Source organism: Malus domestica, chromosome 08 (genome assembly GCF_042453785.1).
Source record: "Malus domestica chromosome 08, GDT2T_hap1".
Lineage (NCBI taxonomy): Eukaryota > Viridiplantae > Streptophyta > Magnoliopsida > Rosales > Rosaceae > Malus > Malus domestica.
In genome coordinates, this window is record NC_091668.1 from 8,479,699 (window position 1) to 8,498,819 (window position 19,121).

General features: G+C 39.9%; 1 protein-coding gene and 1 long non-coding RNA gene across 5 annotated transcripts; both read left to right on the forward strand.

Annotated features, from left to right (window-relative positions):
• The first annotated feature begins 5,507 nt into the window (after positions 1-5,507).
• On the forward strand, positions 5,508-16,826 carry LOC103410785 (uncharacterized). 4 transcript variants are annotated; one of them, XM_029106903.2, is made up of 11 exons: positions 6,288-6,428; positions 6,571-6,649; positions 6,762-7,919; positions 8,070-9,218; positions 9,311-9,352; positions 14,627-14,703; positions 15,506-15,590; positions 15,694-15,777; positions 15,905-16,006; positions 16,089-16,187; positions 16,353-16,826. In XM_029106903.2, the coding sequence occupies exons 3-11, from the start codon at positions 6,813-6,815 to the stop codon at positions 16,461-16,463; spliced, it is 2,856 nt and encodes a 951-aa protein (XP_028962736.2). In that variant the 5' UTR covers positions 6,288-6,428; positions 6,571-6,649; positions 6,762-6,812; the 3' UTR covers positions 16,464-16,826. The 4 variants fall into 4 exon arrangements, 2 of the variants coding, with proteins under 2 accessions (XP_028962733.2, XP_028962736.2); XR_011583622.1 differs by lacking the exon at positions 6,571-6,649 and having other exon boundaries at positions 5,508-6,428; positions 14,627-14,744; XR_003775318.2 differs by lacking the exon at positions 6,571-6,649 and having other exon boundaries at positions 5,508-6,428; positions 14,627-14,666.
• Positions 16,827-17,575: 749 nt separating this feature from the next.
• Positions 17,576-18,823, forward strand: LOC114826507 (uncharacterized). Its single transcript, XR_003775320.2, has 3 exons — positions 17,576-18,074; positions 18,179-18,313; positions 18,475-18,823. It is a non-coding gene; the product is annotated as an uncharacterized lncRNA (long non-coding RNA).
• The last annotated feature ends 298 nt before the right edge of the window (positions 18,824-19,121 follow it).

Sequence of the window (19,121 nt, forward strand, 5' to 3'; positions counted from 1 at the left end):
AACACCTTCTTCTCCAATCCCCATATTTTGCTCTCCAATGAAAGGTTCCCCATGATGTCGCCACGAAGCATTTTTGTAATCTTTATCCATATCATACAACACAAGATGTTCAACAATAGTTTTTCTAACAAAAGTATATCAATTACAACATTTTTTGCAAGGACATCTAAACTTATCGAGACTAGCGCGATTCGTAACTGCTTGATCCAAAAACAAATTAATTCTATCTATATACGCTTCCAAATTTCGCAATACTGTCAACCAACTCTTTTTCATGTTTTACCACTGTATGAGAGCAAATATTACGTTGAAACTAAGATGCTTACAATCTTTCAATCCTTGTCATGTAGGCATAACTATCAGAAATTTCAATCCCTATCTTTCAACCTCGAACTATCATAATTGCAATTTAATTTCCAACACCTATCACAGTAAAACAAATTAAAAAATAAATAAAAGGTTAACAAAAATATGTTTATCTACACTCTTGATTATTTATTAAATTTAAGTTTTGTATAACCTCATAGCAATTAGAGTGAAATATTTAATTAATTAACATAATATATACCTATATTACTAAATATTACCAATTTACGGTATATTAAATATTGTCAATTTAACATCAATATTTACAAATAATATTTATCTCAATTTTTTCATAACAATTTAAGTAAACAAAATAAACTAATGGAACACAAATATTCCTAATTTATCTTACTAATTAAATTTAAATCTCTAAATAAATAATCTTGTGTGTTAAACAAACAATTTAAACATTAAGAAGTTCAGTAATAAAACCTGAACTATTGAAGAATTCTGTCGTCGATCTACTCTTTACGTAGTCAGCCAACTAAGAAAAACTCCTGCAAAATCAAATCAGAAAATAAAAATAAGCCACGAAATGCTTGATGAAGAAAGAAATAGAAGATGAAAAGTATGGAAGCAAAAGAAATAAAAAACTTACTGAGAGACGAAGAGAAGAAAAAGATGAAGTGCTTGATGAAGAAAGAAATAGAAGATAAAAAGTATGGAAGCAAAAGAAATGAAAAACTTACTGTGAGATGAAGAGAACAAAAAGATTGAAGATGAAGAGAAGAAAAGGTTTGAAGATTGAAGATGAAGATTGAAGATGAAGATTGAAGATTGAAGATTGGGGATTGATGATTGAAGATGAAGATTGAGGATTGAAGATGAAGAAGAGAAAGAAATTTGAATGAACAACAAACTGAAAAACTTTTGGCGTAAAAATAATAAAATAGTAGTATTTTGTCGGTTATAACTGCCATAATACTAAAATAATAAAATAGTCAATTTCTATCGGTTATAACCGTCACCATTAACTTCAAAACCGCAAGAATATATAAAAAAATATTAAAAAAAAAGAATTCACAAATACTGGCGGTTATAATAATTTTATGTCGGTTTGATCCGACAGTAAATATCCGCTAGGAATTCCTGTTGGTTATATCTGACATAAATTCACTTTTATCCGACACTAACCAAATGATGTGTCAGATATGTTTTATCCGACATAATGGCTTATTAACCGCCACCATCATCCGACACTTAAAGCTAATATTGTAGTAGTGCAACAAGAAGAGATCGCATGTCCGTCTTGGTTCTAGCAAACATAAGAATGTGAATGATATCAATTCCTTACAAATTCATTTTTTGTAAGTAAAACATGGATGGTCTAAAACTATATTAATAGAATTTTGGTTGTCAACTAAATCTCTATGAAATTATCATTTTAACCCTCTAATTAAAAATGAACAGAAATAAAAAAAAATATAAGTAATATAGTAATTACAAACCACAAATTTGTATTGTATGTAAACCTCATAACCATGTAATGATAACATAATCGCCCAACTCGCTTGCCTCTAACCCACTTGCAAATTATGTATGCTCTTCCTCTCCTCCAAAACCCTAATCGCCCTCCACCAGACCCACCACCCAACAACTTTTCCCACATCCTTTGTGTTTTCTCCCATGAGCCCTCTATCGCCAGCCCCTGCCTCTTTGACCCGTGAACCTTAAACTGGAGCACCTCCCACCATGAATGGGCATACAATGTTCTGAAGGTATAAGCCTCATTATTTAGTCTCTGCATCTTATGCGAGGGTGGAGGAAGAAATTTTTAAGCATTAAAAATCTCTTGCAATTTGTTAGATGTGTCATTGAAATACATATATTAATCATGATTTATCACTCCTCGATTACTTATTTTGTTGTATTCGATTGTTTTTAAGGAAAACTAATGAAAAATTATCAAAAATTTTAGTTTTAATCAAAATGATAAAATAACTGTGTAAGTAAATAGTACCAAAAGTGACTTTTCAAGGTAACAATGTCCTTAACATTAAAAGTGAATAGTACCATAAGTGTTTCATTAAGATTCCCTTGTTTTTACCCTTTTTTGCAAGGTTTGGTTTCATCCAAGTAGAGTTCCACATTATACAACTTTTGGGAGATGTACTAGGATTTGGATCCCATCCGGAATCAAATTGTGGGGATTCTAGGAACCCTCACACCTTGGCCATTCATCATACATCATGCAATAAAAAATTATTTGACTTTTTTATTTAAAAATTAAACACAAATAATATTTGACGAAAACTAGCCGCACGATGTACTATGAACAGTTATGATGTAAGAATCCCTATGATTCCTACAAAGAGGATCCGGAGAGGATCCTCATCCGAAGTACTGAAGTTAGTGATGATTTTAGTGTTGCAAGTAATAATACGACGAACGGCTATGGTGCAAGAATCCCTAGGATCCCTACAAAAAGGATCCTCATCCAACTGAAGTTAGTGATGATTTTAGTGTTGCATGTAATAATATCTTTACAAATTATTATAAAATTTTGAAAGTATTGCCTAACTCATAAGTTTGGTTTTATTTCACTAATGTTAGTAATTGTATTTCATAAGTTCATGTAACTCATACCATAATGGAAAGAAAATTGAATTGCACACGTATAGCGTATGTACCAGTTGCTAGTTTTCATTATGTTTCCTTTCTTAATCCAATGACTACTCATTCTAATTTCTTCTTATTCTAATTAAGCATACAATAAGAGAACTTCCCTCCTACACATGAGCCACATGCGCATTCCTTGCGCATCAGTTGATTTAAACAAATCTCGACCTTCCATTTTTTTTAAATGAAAACGAGTCACCAAGATTTGATTTGTTCAACTGATGTGCAAGTGGCTCATGTGCAGTAGCGAAACTCTCCATACAATAATACTGATTGAGCAAAGCTTTAAGAAAATAAACAAAAATTCTGACCCCAAAAACTAGAAAAAAAAAAAAAAGAGTAAAAGAGGAAAACCAAGCAAAGCCCAGGCCCATCAGGCCCGGTTCCGAGGAAGAGGTTTGCATCCGGCCCGTTACTTGAGGAAGAGGTTCGCATCTTCTCCAGGAAAATTCCTGTTTCTGTAGACCCTTCTTTTACACTTAAACACTTCTCCGTAGGGGTGGAATTTTTTGCCAAATTACCATATCAACCAAATTACTAACTGTACCTGTTTGGGCCCAAAATATTGTTTGGGCCGAGTTAGAATTAACTCGGCCCAGTGTTGGATAGGCCGGGTTTAAATCCTCTCTCGGCCCAGAAGTCGTGTACAAGTGTCAGTAGGAGATATTTAGCCCATGGGCTGCACGGTCGAAATTAACCATATCTTATTAGAAAATGGAATGTGGACGAATCCTGTTGTGAGAGGGAGTGTCGACGGGATCAGGATGCTAAGATTGAATACGGTCTGATAACGAGTTATGTTCGGAGTCCTCGTAGGAATAGGATTGGCCGAAATGAAATTGGATAATGAGAAGGAGTTCTAATCCGGGAGTGATTAGGATTCAGTACAGGTTGGTTGCCTGCTACAAATAGGGAAGGAAGACATCGAAATAGGCCCCTTGAATTCAACACACAACTGCCTTGCGCAAATTCTCTCAACAACCTTGAGATTTTTTCCTTTTCTTTTTTCGTCGACACACCTTCAGTTTGGATAAACAACACTGTGAAGGCAACCAGTGATATCTTCAGTTGACATAGATATCACTGTCACTGTAGAACCAGCCGATCTCGTAGCATCTTCAGTCGGCATAGATAGCATTGCGTCGAGGGTGACTGGTTATCTATTCAAGTCTCGGTCGAAAAAGATTTCCGAATCTTTATTGGTCGAGGTCATCTCATTAGCCTTCTCGGCGAAGTGAGGTGTTACAGTTTATTAGGCTCGGCACATTGCACGCTGAGTTAGTTTATGATTGGATACTCTCAAGTGGGATTTAGAGTTCGGCATTTCGATGGCCGAACCACGTTTATTGTTAAGACATATATCCGCTTTGAGTATTTGTGCCCTTACACTTTGGTGTCGATTCAGCGTGAGTTTACTCTGACGAATACCATCACTGTGATCGAATCCGACGACGACGATTTGTAAACTTCGTAAGAATAGTAGCCTTGTCTTCAGGTTTGAGAACCCAAGAGGTCGAGACGTGTTCCTTCCTCGGTCGCAATCGCAAGACGCAGAAGTCGGTCTCACACTCAACACAACATCAGCATATTTTACTCCTCGGCCGAGCTCGGCCGACAAGTTGGCACGCCCCGCATTCAACCGAAGGACGTAGTTAGCTCATAGATTACTCGGCCTGCGCGCCACATAGACTTGGTAGTTTTTAGGGTCAACAGTATGATATCAAAGTTGTGCCAAAAAAATTGTATCATTGGTAATGGTATGGTATTTGTACCGTACCATACATTTTTGGTATGGTAATGATATTCAAAACCATTATCAATGGTATACCGTACCGTACCACTACTATTAATATTATATCATTTATTTATTCATATATATATATATATAATTAGGTATTATTATCATTATATATGCAATTTATATTTTTTCCCTAGTCATTTATCCAATTATCTCACCCTCTAACCTCTACTTTCCCAATAAAAAAAACTAAGCCTTCTTGCGCTGCGACTCTTCATCTTTTCACCCATCTAGCCATCGGCTTCATCTCTGTTGCTCCCGTTCTGGCGACTCTCTCTCTCTTTTTGCAGTCCATCTCATCTTGTCCTTGATCAAATTAGGATGTCTTTCTCATTGGCTTTGTCTATCAAGTTAATTTTTTGTACAATTTTACAGAATGTAGAGATGAAATTTATGAATCTTTGTACTATTTTTTTCAGGGATGTTGAGTTCTTTCAACAATTCTTCCATCTATTTATTTCTTGTTTCTTAAATAAATCTCTATAAAATTCTCATAATTAAATAAAAAAAGTTTTAGAAAGCCAAAGAGAGTGGCCAAAACACGTTTGAGCCATCAATTGGGTTAGAAAAAAAAAAAAAAATCAAATTTTGGCCCAAAATAAAATGGTAATTACCATTACTATACCATACCAACAGAATTATTTGGCATGTCGAAATTCGGTATACCAAAAATTTGGCACTATAATGATAATAGATTTTATCATTCCAAAAGTTTGGTATGGTAATTGGTACATGGTTTTGTTACTGTTATTGTACCAATACCACCCCTACTTCTCCGTACAAATCGCCAAATTTCCTCCCGCCATGGAAAGCCTCCATCCCCAACACCTTCCCTCTTTTCCCCCAAACAGAAACTAATCATTTCCCACCACAATCCCCGATTCCCCAAATGTTGCTCCGCCTCTGTTACACAAACCGCCGCTACTGCCACCACCTCTTCCCCCACCACCACCGTCATCACAATCCCGCCCGCTTATTTTCCTCTTCCGCTTCCAGAAACCCCGACGAGCCCCCCAACAATCGCAAGAATTCCGACCAAGTCCCGCATCCTCCGTCTGTTCTACACCACCGCGTAAACCCTCTGTATTCTGTCCCTGGCGCTTCCTCTCTCCCTCGCACCGCCGCCATCGCGCTCTCCGGCACTCTCGCCTCCGCCCTGATCGCCTTGTACGTCGTCGTTTCGACGGACTGCGACGACAAGTCGTCGAATTCTATATATAACGGAGTACGACATGCCGTCCTCAAATCCACCGAGTCGTTCAGGAAGCTTCTCGACCACGCTCAACAGACCGGCGTCGCCGCCTCCGTTCTCTGGCACTCTCTCAGCTCCATCTTGTCCTCTGCCAACCACGAGGTCCGCTCCGGCTTCGAGCTCCGGGTCGCTGCGTTCCTTGCTGATATTGCCGCCGCCAATGCCAGCCGAAGGGCCGCCCTAGTTGGGGCTGGAGGTGGCGCCGTTGTCGATTGGCTGCTCGAGTCGGTGGCTGTCCCTAGGGATGGGTATAGGACCCAGGCCGAGTCGGCTAGAGCTCTCGCCTTCTTGATCTCCGATCCTAATGTGTCCGCCGCCGTGCTCGGCAGGCCCGGCGCCGTTCCCAATCTCTTTAGGTTCATTTTCTCCTGCCAGCCTCATCCGTCTAAGAAGGTAAGCTTTCTCCGTTCTTCTCTTGAATTTCGTTGAATTTTTCAAATTAGGAAAAGTTTGGACCTTTAGCGTTTGCCGCATTGAATTCATTTTTCGTTATGAGCACTGGCATTGTCTTTCTATTGAAAATTCTGTGCACTAGGATGGTAACCAAGATCAACATGATAAAGACGATAACTTTCAATAGGGAAATGCTTTGAGGCAATTTCCAGTGAGCATCGGTAGGATCCTCTGTGCCCCATTTTAATTAACATCACTCGAGCTTCATAACCAAGTTTGTTGATGCGTTTAGTTCTGTTTTAGTATTAATCAATGGAATTTCTGTTGGAGCAGCGTGCAGGTTGTAGTTCACTTGATGTTTCTGAAAATTTGAAAGGCAGGAGCATGCTTGTAGCTGCCATTATGGATATCGTCACAGCCAACTGTGATAGTTTAGAAAAAGTGTCCTTTAAGCCATGCCTGTCAGCGAATGCTGAAACGCGGGATATAGCAGCTGCCATTCAAGTTATTGAAGAAGGTGGCATGCGTTTGGACGAGTCACATGAAAATGAAGATGACGAAGATGGTGACAGTGGAATCGAGGGGATTGGTATTAAAGTTCTGGGGGGTACATCAGTTTTAGGCCTATCAAGAAAAAATGGAGTTGTGAAGCTGGGAAGCGCTGATACTAGTGAGTTGGGATCAGGAAGGGTTAATCCTCATAATCTTGTCCTGCAAAATATGCATGCCAGTTCTCTAGCACAAAGTAATCTGTCTTCTGCTGTTGTTCCTGGCCTCTGGGATGATTTGAATTGTCAACATGTTGCTGTTCCTTTTGCTACATGGGCATTGGCAAACTGGGCAATGGCATCAGAAGTGAATAGATCACGAATACAGGAACTGGATGCAGATGGGCAAGCTATTATGACCGCTTTAATGGCGCCTGAGAGATCAGTCAAATGGCACGGAAGTTTGGTGGCTCGGTTGCTATTAGAGGATCAGAATCTACCCCTGAACGATTCAGTTTCTGATTGGAGTTCCAGTCTTCTTTCTACTGTTTCTCAGGCAACTAAAAACGAAGACATTCCTTTGGCTCGGGTGGCTTTGTCAGCATTCTTGATTTCTGTTGAGAGGAGCCCTGAAGCACGGAATATAGTGATGGAGAAGGGTCTTCATCTGATAAGAGACATTGCGAAGCGAACGATGAAGCATAATGATGTGCAAGAAGCATTGTCAAAGGCATTGGAATTGCTTTGTTCTGGGGACTTGCATTTACCTCTTGAAGAAGGCCAAAGGTGGTCTGCTGTATTACTCCGTTGGGTGTTTGGAAAACCTTCTTCTGACACATTACGTTTGTCAGCGATAAAAATCCTTTCTCGCATTCTTGAAGACTATGGACCATACTCTGTACCCATTTCTCAGGGATGGTTAGCTATTCTGCTTACTGAAATTCTCACTTTGAAAAAGGCATCAGTTAAAGGAACCCCTCAGGCTAGATCTGTGAATGTGAAGGTCAGCATTCTTATTTCCTGTTTGGAAATTCTTTTGTATCTTTAAGAATGTTGCTTCCAATTTTTCTTTATGCTGAAACCACTTCAATTTCGTTTCACTTATCTAGTTTTGTTTAGAATGTACATATTGACCTTAGTTTTTCTTTTGCAGACACAAATTGATCAGTCAAACATGCTTTTTGCTGCACAGACTTCTAATCAGTTATTGGCATCTGTTGTTAATCTAGCAGGAAATCAGCTGGGAACAACCACTGATTCTATTGATACATTTCCACTGGCAGATCTTCTGTCCGCTGAACCTTTTTCTGGGCCATTTAAAACCCTAAGGAAAGATAGTTTGCCTAAGGTTAATGCAGCAGATTCTGCAGTGGCAACTCTGAAGGGAATCAAAGCACTGACTGAAGTTTGTGCTGACGATTCTTTATGTCAGGAGAAACTAACAGATTTTGGAGTCTTATGTTTGCTGAGACGGTTTTTGTTATGTGATGATTATGAGAAACTTGCTGCCATAGAAGCTTATGATGCTTCTAAGACGCTTGAGGCACAAGAGCGAACCTCAAATGTTTCTAAAGAGTCATCTATTCCAGATAGTAATGGTCAATCTAGTGTCCAAGTTCCACCCACAGCTCACATCCGTAGGCATGCAGCGAGGCTCTTGACTATTCTTTCAATACATCCAAAAGTCCAGAGAGTCATAATAGCAGATAAAACTTGGTGTAAATGGCTTGAGGATTGTGCTAATGGTAAGATCTCAGGTTGTGGTGATCTTAAAATTCAAAGTTATGCTAGAAAAACACTTATAAATGTATTTTGCGGACGCCAAAGAGATTCTGCAAATGGTGATGTTCCCGATGCTGGTATTGCAAATGGAAAAAAAATTTGTCCCTGTTATGATGACATGATATTCTTAATAAATCCTGAACTTCCCCATTGGAATTGCCCTGAAAAAAGTGACCAAGACACAAGTCCAAGGGATGCATCCTCTTCGGATCAAGTAAATTCTGTTGAGAGTGTGGATAAATGTGTGACCAGAATTTCAGATGATGTTAACATATCCAGTTCTATGGATGCATCTCGTAGTAATGCAGCCACAAGGGAGCCTCTTCTGGATATTGTTTTTGTCCATGGCCTCCGTGGGGGCCCTTATAAGACTTGGCGCATATCTGAGGACAAGTCATCCACCAAGTCTGGCTTAGTAGAGAAGATTGACCAGGAAGCGGGAAAGCTAGGAACATTCTGGCCAGGTGAATGGCTTTCATCTGACTTTCCTCGAGCTCGTATGTTTACCCTTAAATACAAGGTTTGTTCTTGTGATTGTTGTATTAAATTTATTATTTTCTTGTAGGCTGGTCCCCTCATTGGCATCTAACTCTATCTGAATGTTATATGCAGACAAATCTAACACAGTGGTCCGGTGCTAGCCTGCCTCTTCAGGTCAGTGTTTTTTGGTTGATAGAAATTGGTTTCTATAGGGTGTTAAGAGCATTCTCTTCATTGCTAGTGATACAGATTCTAATGACTTCAGTAGTTTATTGATTTGTAGAACATATGAATCTGTACAACAACAACAACAAAGCCTTTTCCCACTAAGTGGGGTCGGCTATATGAATCCTAGAACGCCATTGCGCTCGGTTTTGTGTCATGTCCTCCGTTAGATCCAAGTACTCAAGTCTTTTCCTAGGGTCTCTTCCAAAGTTTTCCTAGGTCTTCCTCTACCCCTTCGGCCCTGAACCTCTGTCCCGTAGTCACATTTTCGAACCGGAACGTCAGTAGGCCTTCTTTGCACATGTCCAAACCACCGGAACCGATTTTCTCTCATATTTCCTTCAATTTTGGCTACTCCTACTTTACCTCGGATATCCTCATTCCCAATCTTATCCTTTCTCGTGTGCCCATACATCCCACGAAGCATCCTCATCTCCGCTACACCCATTTTGTGTACGTGTTGATGCTTCACCGCCCAACATTCTGTGCCATACAACATCGCGGCCTTATTGCCGTCCTATAAAATTTTCCCTTGAGCTTCAGTGGCCTACGACGGTCACACAACACGCCGGATGCACTCTTACACTTCATCCATCCAGCTTGTATTCTATGGTTGAGATCTCCATCTAAGTCTCCGTTCTCTTGCAAGATAGATCCTAGGTAGCGAAAACGGTCACTTTTTGTGATCTTCGCTAGATTGCTCCGGTCATTAGTGTGGATAAGTATATAAATGGATAGAGATAGGAAAGCAAACACAAGATGTACGTGGTTCACCCAGATTGGCTACGTCCACGGAATAGAGGAGTTCTCATTAATTGTGAAGGGTTTACACAAGTACATAGGTTCAAGCTCTCCTTTAGTGAGTACAAGTGAATGATTTAGTACAAATGACATTAGGAAACATTGTGGGAGAATGATCTCGTAACCACGAAACTTCTAAGTACCGGAGTGTGGTATCGTCTTGACTTGCCTTATCTGTCTCATAGGTAGATGTGACATCTTCTCTGGAAGTACTCTTCCTCCATCCAGAGGTGGTATCTGTAACTGGTGGAGATGCACAAGGTAATGTTTCAATTTCACTTGAAGCTTACTTGTAGTTTCAGGCTTGGTCAAGCGCGATACAAACCATGTAGTAGGAGTCCCCCAAGTCACCGAGCTAGGGGATCTGCTGAAAGAGGTGACAGACAAGGTAAGCAATCAGAGCTCCAGCTGATTGTTCACATTCTCCCTATCTTGCAGGCAGCATGAAGGATAAAGAGAAGAAAAATGAGAAGAGATGATATGGGATACTTTTGCTTTTGAAGAAGTAACTTTCCACAGGCTTATTCTTGAACTGGGCTGGAGGGTTTTCTGGTTTCCTCCAGAGTATAAGGCCGACTGAAGAATTTGAGGGTCAAAACAAGTCCATCAAATCTAGAGTACGTTCAACCCTGCTGATATAGGATACTTTTGCTTTTGACAGAGTAGTGGATGTATCAGCACGTGTGCTGTTACGCTTGTCTCCACATGCTTCCTTGTATCCTTCTCACTTGCCCTATCTGTTCCTCAGGCAGATGCGGTATCTTCCCTGGAAGCATAAGATGTTGAAGATGAGTACTCGAGAGCAATGCCAGGTAAGTAATCAGGTAAGGGGTTCCAGGCAGTCAGTTCCTGGCTGGAAGCTTGATTCCAAGTGCTGACTGATTGCTCTCTTTCTCCTTGTCTTGCAGGTAAGAACAAGGCCAAAGGAAAAGATAGGGAAAAAGCATGATATGGGATACTCTTGCTTTTAACCCTGATGATATGAGATATTCTTGCTCTAGTATAGCTTGTTTACAGAGGTGTTATCGGGGGGAAAGAAAGCTGAATATTTCGAAAGGCTTCGTTGGGAGTGCCCTCTCAGATAAGAGGAAGGGTTGAGCATTTTTGCAGGTCTGCCTGTCCGTTGGGGATGGAGGTCGACATATATAGGAGTCTCCCTAACATCAAGTAATAATGCTATTCCTTTACCCTGCTTGGTCATAGCATGGTAGTGGGAGCTGCCAGCTTCACATGTTTTAACTCTGTCAGAGCACTTTGAAAAAGTGGTCTGTGGTATCTGGAAAGCTGATGTTGCGTGTGAAGATTACAGACAAGCTTTATCCAAGGAGATCCAGCTCTTGAAGTTGGGAAAGTGGTGCCTCTTCGGTTTTTGAACAAGCAATCCTGTCGGGGATCTGGCTCTCGAGATTCGGAGAACGATGCCTCTTCGATTTTTGAGAAAGCAATCTTGCTGGGGGTCTGGCTCTCGAGATTCGGAGAGCGGTGTCTCTTCGATTTTTGAGAAAGTAATCATGTTGGGAGTCTGGCTCTCGAGATTCGGAGGGCGGTGCCTGTTCGATTTTGGAGCAAGCAATCTTGTTGGGAGTGTTTTCTCGAATGTGAGTAAAGGTTGGACATGTTTGCTAGTCTACCTTGCCACAAAGCACAGAGGTTGACACACAGGGACTTTCCAATTATCCAGCAGTGGTACTGTTCCTTTACCCTCTCTTCGATTGTTGAGAAAGTAATCATGTTGGGAGTCTGGCTCTCGAGATTCGGAGGGCGGTGCCTCTTCGATTTTGGAGCAAGCAATCTTGTTGGGAGTGTTTTCTCGAATGTGAGTAAAGGTTGGGCATGTTTGCTAGTCTACCTTGCCACGAAGCACAGAGGTTGACACACCGGGACTTTCCAATTATTCAGCAGTGGTATTGTTCCTTTACCCTTGTGGGTAATAATATGGTAGCTAGACCTTCAAAATTTATGTGTCTAAACTTTGTTAGTGTTGTTTCTTTGCTATTCTTTTACCCTTCTTGGTCAGAGCGATGTAGTGGGAGCTGCAAGCTTCACGTGTCTCAACTTTGTCAGAGAACTTTGGCAAAGTTATCTGTGGTACCCATGAGCTACTGTTGCGTGTGGGAAGTGGGTGATTGAACAGTACGATTCATGTGCTTTCTATTTCGCCAGAAATCTTCGACAGAATGCCCATAATTTCCGCAAAGCTGAGTGTGCGTGTGACAGGTGCTGACAAGGCTGGAAAAGTAGGTGCCTCTTCGATTTCTGAGATCGGCCCTCGTGGTCTCTAAGCAGCCCAGCTTTTGGGAAAGCAAGCCTCTTCGATTTCTGAGATCGGTCTTCGTGGTCTTTGAGCAGCCCAGCTTTTGAGAAAGCAAACGCCTCTTCGATTTCTGAGATCGACCCTCTTCGATTTCTGAAGCTTCGTCGAGTGCAGATTTTTATAGGGGTTGACATTAAGTTCCAAAGCACACTTGAATATCCACCAGTAGAAGCTCCATTCTTGCACTTCTAAGATCTTGATTTGTCCGACCTCTTCTCTCTTCAACACCTTTGAAAATGTCTGGCCCCTCCGACCGTCGTTTTGACTTGAACCTTGTTGAAGAGGCAGCCCCGCCTTCTCCAGACAACATATGGCGCCATCCTTCGTCTCCCCTACTGGTTCTCTTACCGTTGGGGATTCCGTGATGAAGAATGATATGACCACTGCGGTAGTGGCCAGGAACCTTCTCACTCCTAAAGATAACAGACTACTTTCCAAACGGTCTGATGAGTTGGCAGTTAAGGATTCTCTGGCTCTCAGTGTTCAGTGTGTAGGTTCTGTGTCTAATATGGCACAACGCCTATTTGCTCGAACCCGCCAAGTTGAATCATTGGCGGCTGAAGTGATGAGTCTCAAACAGGAGATTAGAGGGCTCAAGCATGAGAATAAACAGTTGCACCGGCTCGCACATGACTATGCTACAAACATGAAGAGGAAGCTTGACCAGATGAAGGAATCTGATGGTCAGGTTTTACTTGATCATCAGAGATTTGTGGGTTTGTTCCAAAGGCATTTATTGCCTTCGTCTTCTGGGGCTGTACCGCGTAATGAAGCTCCAAATGATCAACCTCTGATGCCTCCTCCTTCTAGGGTTCTGTCCAGTACTGAGGCTCCGAATGATCCCCCTCCGGTGCCTTCTCTTTCTGGGGCTCTACCGACTGCTGAGACTTCTCCTAAGCAACCTTTGTGAAGGCTCCCTCTTGTTTGTTTATTTTGACTCAAGTATATGTACATATTTGTAACTTATCGGGGATATCAATAAATAAGCTTTCCTTCATTTCAACGTATTGTGTTAAATACACCAAAGCCTTCTTCGCTAAGTTCTTTGAATTTTCTTTTGTTGAAGCTTGTATGTTGAAGCTTTGTGAGTGGAGCATGTAGGTTGAGGTAGTGTTCCCTTAATTTCCCGAGTGAGGAAAACTTCTCGGTTGGAGACTTGGAAAATCTAAGTCACTGAGTGGGATCGGCTATATGAATCTTAGAACGCCATTGTGTTCTGTCCTGTGTCATGTCCTCCGTTAGATCCAAGTACTCTAAGTCTTTTCTTAGGGTCTCTTCCAAAGTTTTCCTAGGTCTTCCTCTACCCCTTCGGCCCTGAACCTCTGTCCCATAGTCGCATCTTCTAATCGGAGCGTCAGTAGGCCTTCTTTGCACATGTCCAAACCACCGTAATCGATTTTCTCTCATCTTTCCTTCAATTTCGGCTGCTACTACTTTACCCCGGATATCCTCATTCCTAATCTTATCCTTTCTCGTGTGCCCACACATCCAACGAAGCATCCTCATCTCCGCTACACCCATTTTGTGTACGTGTTGATGCTTCACCGCCCAACATTCTGTGCCATATAGCATCGCCGGCCTTATTGCCGTCCTATAAAATTTTCCCTTGAGCTTCAGTGGCATACGGCGGTCACACAACACGCCGGATGCACTCTTCCACTTCATCCATCCAGCTTGTATTCTATGGTTGAGATCTCCATCTAATTCTCCGTTCTTTTGCAAGATAGATCCTAGGTAACGAAAACGGTCGCTCTTTGGTATTTCTTGATCTCCGATCCTCACCCCTAACTCGTTTTGGCCTCCATTTGCATTGAACTTGCACTCCATATATTCTGTCTTTGATCGGCATAGGCGAAGACCTTTAGATTCCAACACTTCTCTCCAAAGGTTAAGCTTTGCATTTACCCCTTCCTGAGTTTCATCTATCAACACTATATCGTCTGCGAAAAGCATACATCAAGGAATATCATATGAATCTGTGCATGAGTTAATTTTAGGCAATGATCTTTGGTTTCGCCAACAACTCATGTTTGAGCCTGTAGCTGATCTAGATGTTTTTTAGCTCCTTGCAGTTTCCAATTGTCTTCATTTGTTTTTGGATTGTGCAGGAAGTTAGCTCGATGCTGTTAGAGAAGCTTGTTTCTGCAGGTATTGGGAATCGACCTGTTGTTTTCGTGACTCACAGGTCTGTACAGTGTTGCCTGTGTGTTCGAATCTATCCCACTGGTGTGCCATTTTCGGTTTTAATCATACAGTGGCTATAACATATTTATTTTTTTCAGTCATCACATACACACACACACACATATAAAATGCACTCTCTCTTTATTTTTTTCAATTTCAAGTTCTAACTTTGACCGATTTAAGGATGTCTTTGAGGTCTTGTGTGTTGTCAGAGTTTTTTGTATCCCCGAAAAAACAAAACAGAAGTAAAAGAAGCAGGTGCTGCAGACGTTTTTCTTTTAAATAAACTTTCTGGTAAACACCAAATGTGGTACAGAGTCTCACAACCAAATGATATAGTCTTTTATTGTGTCTTCCTTTTCTCACCTTCAATTTTAGTGCAGTAAATAATGCAACCAATCTTTCTCTTTATTTTGGTTCACAGCATCCTTTGTTTTTTGGGAGAACTAATAAAAAGTCCCTCACAAAACTCTTTTTTTTGAAAAACACTTGGTCAACTTTTCTTATTATTAAGAACATGTATGGTATTATAAGGACGATAAACAAAAATGAGTTGCACTTCATGAGGTCCTTTATAATAAAAAAAGTGTCCTTAATTATACAAAAAAGTGTCCTTAATGATAAAGAAAGTTGTCTAAGAGTTTTTTAATAAAAATAGGTTTTGCTAGGGGCATTTTATTGATTTTCTATTTTTTTGGTAAACAGTTTATAGCATACTTTTATTACTAAATTTTTATACAATATAATTTATAGATGATTCTGTTTTTTAATGCAATAATCTACTAGCTTTCTCTTGTTTGCAGCATGGGAGGTCTGGTTGTCAAGCAGATACTGCATAAAGCAAGAGCAGATAATATCGATAACCTCGTGAAAAACACCATTGGAGTTGTACGGACCTTTCTATAATTGAACAATTCACTTACAATGCTGTTCTTCACCTGTTTATTACTGTTTTCTATATGAGAACTCTGGTGTTTTATGCTCGCTTCAGGTTTTCTATAGCTGCCCACATTTTGGAAGCAAACTAGCTGACATGCCTTGGAGAATGGGATTTGTGTTTCGCCCAGCACCGACTGTTAGTATATGATGTTTACAACCTAAACATTTTCCTCCCTATAGTATCAGATCGCTGGTTCTGAATGTTCGGACCAGCAAATCCTGCTGTATTGATGTTGATAGAATTACTTCTTGATGTTTCGTAGATAGGGGAGCTAAGAAGTGGATCTCCAAGATTAGTAGAGCTTAATGACTTTATCCGTCAGCTTCACAAGAAGGGGATGCTTAAAGTCCTCAGTTTCTGTGAGGTACCTCTAAAGTTTTGTGGTGGTGCTTGTGTCAATATGCGATTTTGTGAACTTGTTAATTAGGTAATGACTCCTTTTGCAGACCAAGGTAACTCCAATTGTTGAAGGTTACGGCGGATGGGCCTTCCGAATGGAAATTGTACCAATTGAATCAGCATATCCTGGATTTGGTGATCTCGTTGTAAGTATGATTGCAAACAAATGTAGATCACTAAAAAATCGGTTAGGTCATCTGCCTAAAAAAATGATGATAACAAACCCTAGACTATAACTTGCTTCCAGTAATTAGTGTTCCATATTCTACATGTCTGTTTATTTTCGGCATTAATTTGTAACTTTGGAACAGGTATTAGACTCAACAGATCACATAAACTCGTGCAAACCACTCAGCCGCAGTGATCCCTCATATACAGAGATATTACAGTTTTTGCGGAAGCTGAAAGCAAGCCAGAAATAAGCAGGCAGTTGTGTAAAGGGAGCATGCCTCAGGAATTATGTTCACGAATGTTCCAAATCCAAGCGCGCCAGGAGTCACCGGTGGATTTTCATCCAAAGGGATCAGGTAACCCCGAGTCATTACTGGGCGGAGGGGGAGGCGGAAACGGAAGCAAAAGCATAATTTTGACACATCAGAGTTTCGTCCATAGTTTTGACACATCAGATTTCTGTACATTCTCCACCACCCAGAGAGTTGCATAACCATTATTCTTTGTACTCTGTTAGCATTGTTGTATCATTAACATTTTTGAATTTTGTAGAGAAAAGCAACTGTTGTATCGTATCATATGCATAATGAATATAACACTTTAGAGTCGGTCCATATATATTTGTGAAAGACTATGTAACACTTTGTTGCGTACGAACGTCTTCCTAACCCTCACAAAACGGGGAGCTGAAAACTTTGTTGACTTGAAGACGTCATGTAATTATTTAAAAATAAATGTCGTGGATGTAAATTATAGAAGTAGCAAATATTTGAAGATAAATGCAATTTATTTGTGATATTAGCTTAGGGAGCTCGAGACGGTGTGATCAAGGTCTAAAATATCGATATTATCTCGATATTTTCATTGAAATTTCCGTGTTTTTGGACTATCGATATTTCCGATATCATCGATATTTTAGACCTTGATAGAAACTCTATGTGGTACTAAGTTACTCATGTATCTTACCATGCAATATATAAAGTGTAAAATATTGTACTAATTCATTATATATAAATGATTATGGTGTGTTTAAACTTCTTTCATTAATTACTACATATTTTCTACACTCACAATGTTTTCCAGCTCACTATATAATCAACTTAAATCAGTTAAATCCATCATGCAATGCATTTCCTTCCAATTTTTTGTCATAAACTAATAGATAATTAACTAAATAAACATCCTGCAAAGTTTCAATAAAAATTTCCAAGTTTTTCTTACAATTTCCGTGGTTTTTATTCAATTTTTATTGATATCGATAATATCCCGATATTTCCATCAAAATTTCCGTGTTTTTAGATTACCGATATTTCTGATATCATCTATATTAGTGCGAGATGGGTACTTTTCGTCTTTCCATTGCAAGATGGGTACTTTTCGAGTTTTCGGGATTCTTTAATCTTGCCTAAATGATTCAAAGTCTTGAAATTTATGTTAATTGTTCTGAATTCTGAGGTGGTGTTGCTGAAGTTGCGTAAATTCTAGAGTACATCAACGAATGACATAACTTGCTGAATTTGCGGGGGGAAATGTAACGGAATTTAGTGCGACTCTAAGCCACTTAAAATACAATGCATTGATGTAGAGTAGAAGGTCTCCAAGTTATTGACTACTTTCAGCCCGTTTTGTTGAAGCATGAAAGTTTTGATCATTGTGTGGAAAGATGAGGTTTTTTCTAGTGTTTTTTTACAGGGCGGGATCAACGGACTAGTAACTACTTTTGCATTCTGCAAACTTGGATTGGTGAATTTCTGATATCTGAGAAGTTGCTGGAAGGAATGGAGTTGGGGTTTTACACATGGGAAGGGGACGTGCAGGAGTTGTTGAAAGGTGTTCGTGAGAAGCTCAACAAGCTCGGAGAGGTTAATGCCTGAAACTATTTGTAGTTGGTCTCATTTGGTTGAGTTTCTAGTTGTGTTTATTTCTTAGTACTTAGAAGTTGGAAATTTTTGTTTTGTGACTCCAGCATTGGACTGGAGATGACAAAAACAAATGCTTTAAAGAAATAACAAAATCATTTCGGTATTTGGGGCAGATAGTTCGTTTGATCATCCTAGAGCCCAAGTAATCTGAATCAAACTGCTCAGGAGATCACTTATCGGTAAGAATGTCTAAATTTATTTTCTCCCTTCTGTTTTTTGAATTTCTCAGATATTAATAGCTCTGCTTTCAAACATTGGTTGATAAATTCGTCCTTGCATTTTCTGGTGCATTTGTTTCACAGCAGCGATCGCTAACAATGGTTTTCTGTTCTGTTATCAGGTAGCATTGGTCTAGGGTGGACTCATTTTTGTGTAGAAGGTGATTTTTCGACAGGCTTAACTCTACGAGCTGGAGATGAACACCATTGCATCACTAATCTAGAGGGAAGACGAGGATGTCTTGTATACTTTTCTTCCATAAGGCTGCGCTGAGCACAAGAAGCAGCTTCTTTTGCTGAGCCTTGCGGCGCAAGAATCGTGGATTTTCATACTCTTTCAGATTTTGGAAGCACCCAACTGCAACTAGATATTTTTAAGGGAAGAATATGTTGACAAATGCAAGAATATTCATACTGAATTATTACTGAGTTAACTCAGAGATGGCAATTTTAAACTTCTTTTGATTTGTACGGGTGGATGACTGGGATGACACTTTATGGATTTAAACATAGTATCGATACATACGTAAATAAATTGTGTTATATTACGGGTGGAATAATAACGCCACATAAGAATTTGATGATTACACCAGAAAAAAAAAATCACTCCATCAAATTATTCCAGTTGTATTACTGTATCTGTATTATCGTTTTTTTTTTCTTTCATTTGATTGAATTGTTTAGATAAATGCTCTAGTACGTGATTCAATATCTCAGTAGATATGGTGTTGGGCTTTTACATATGTGTCCGGTTTGAAATTTCCTCTTT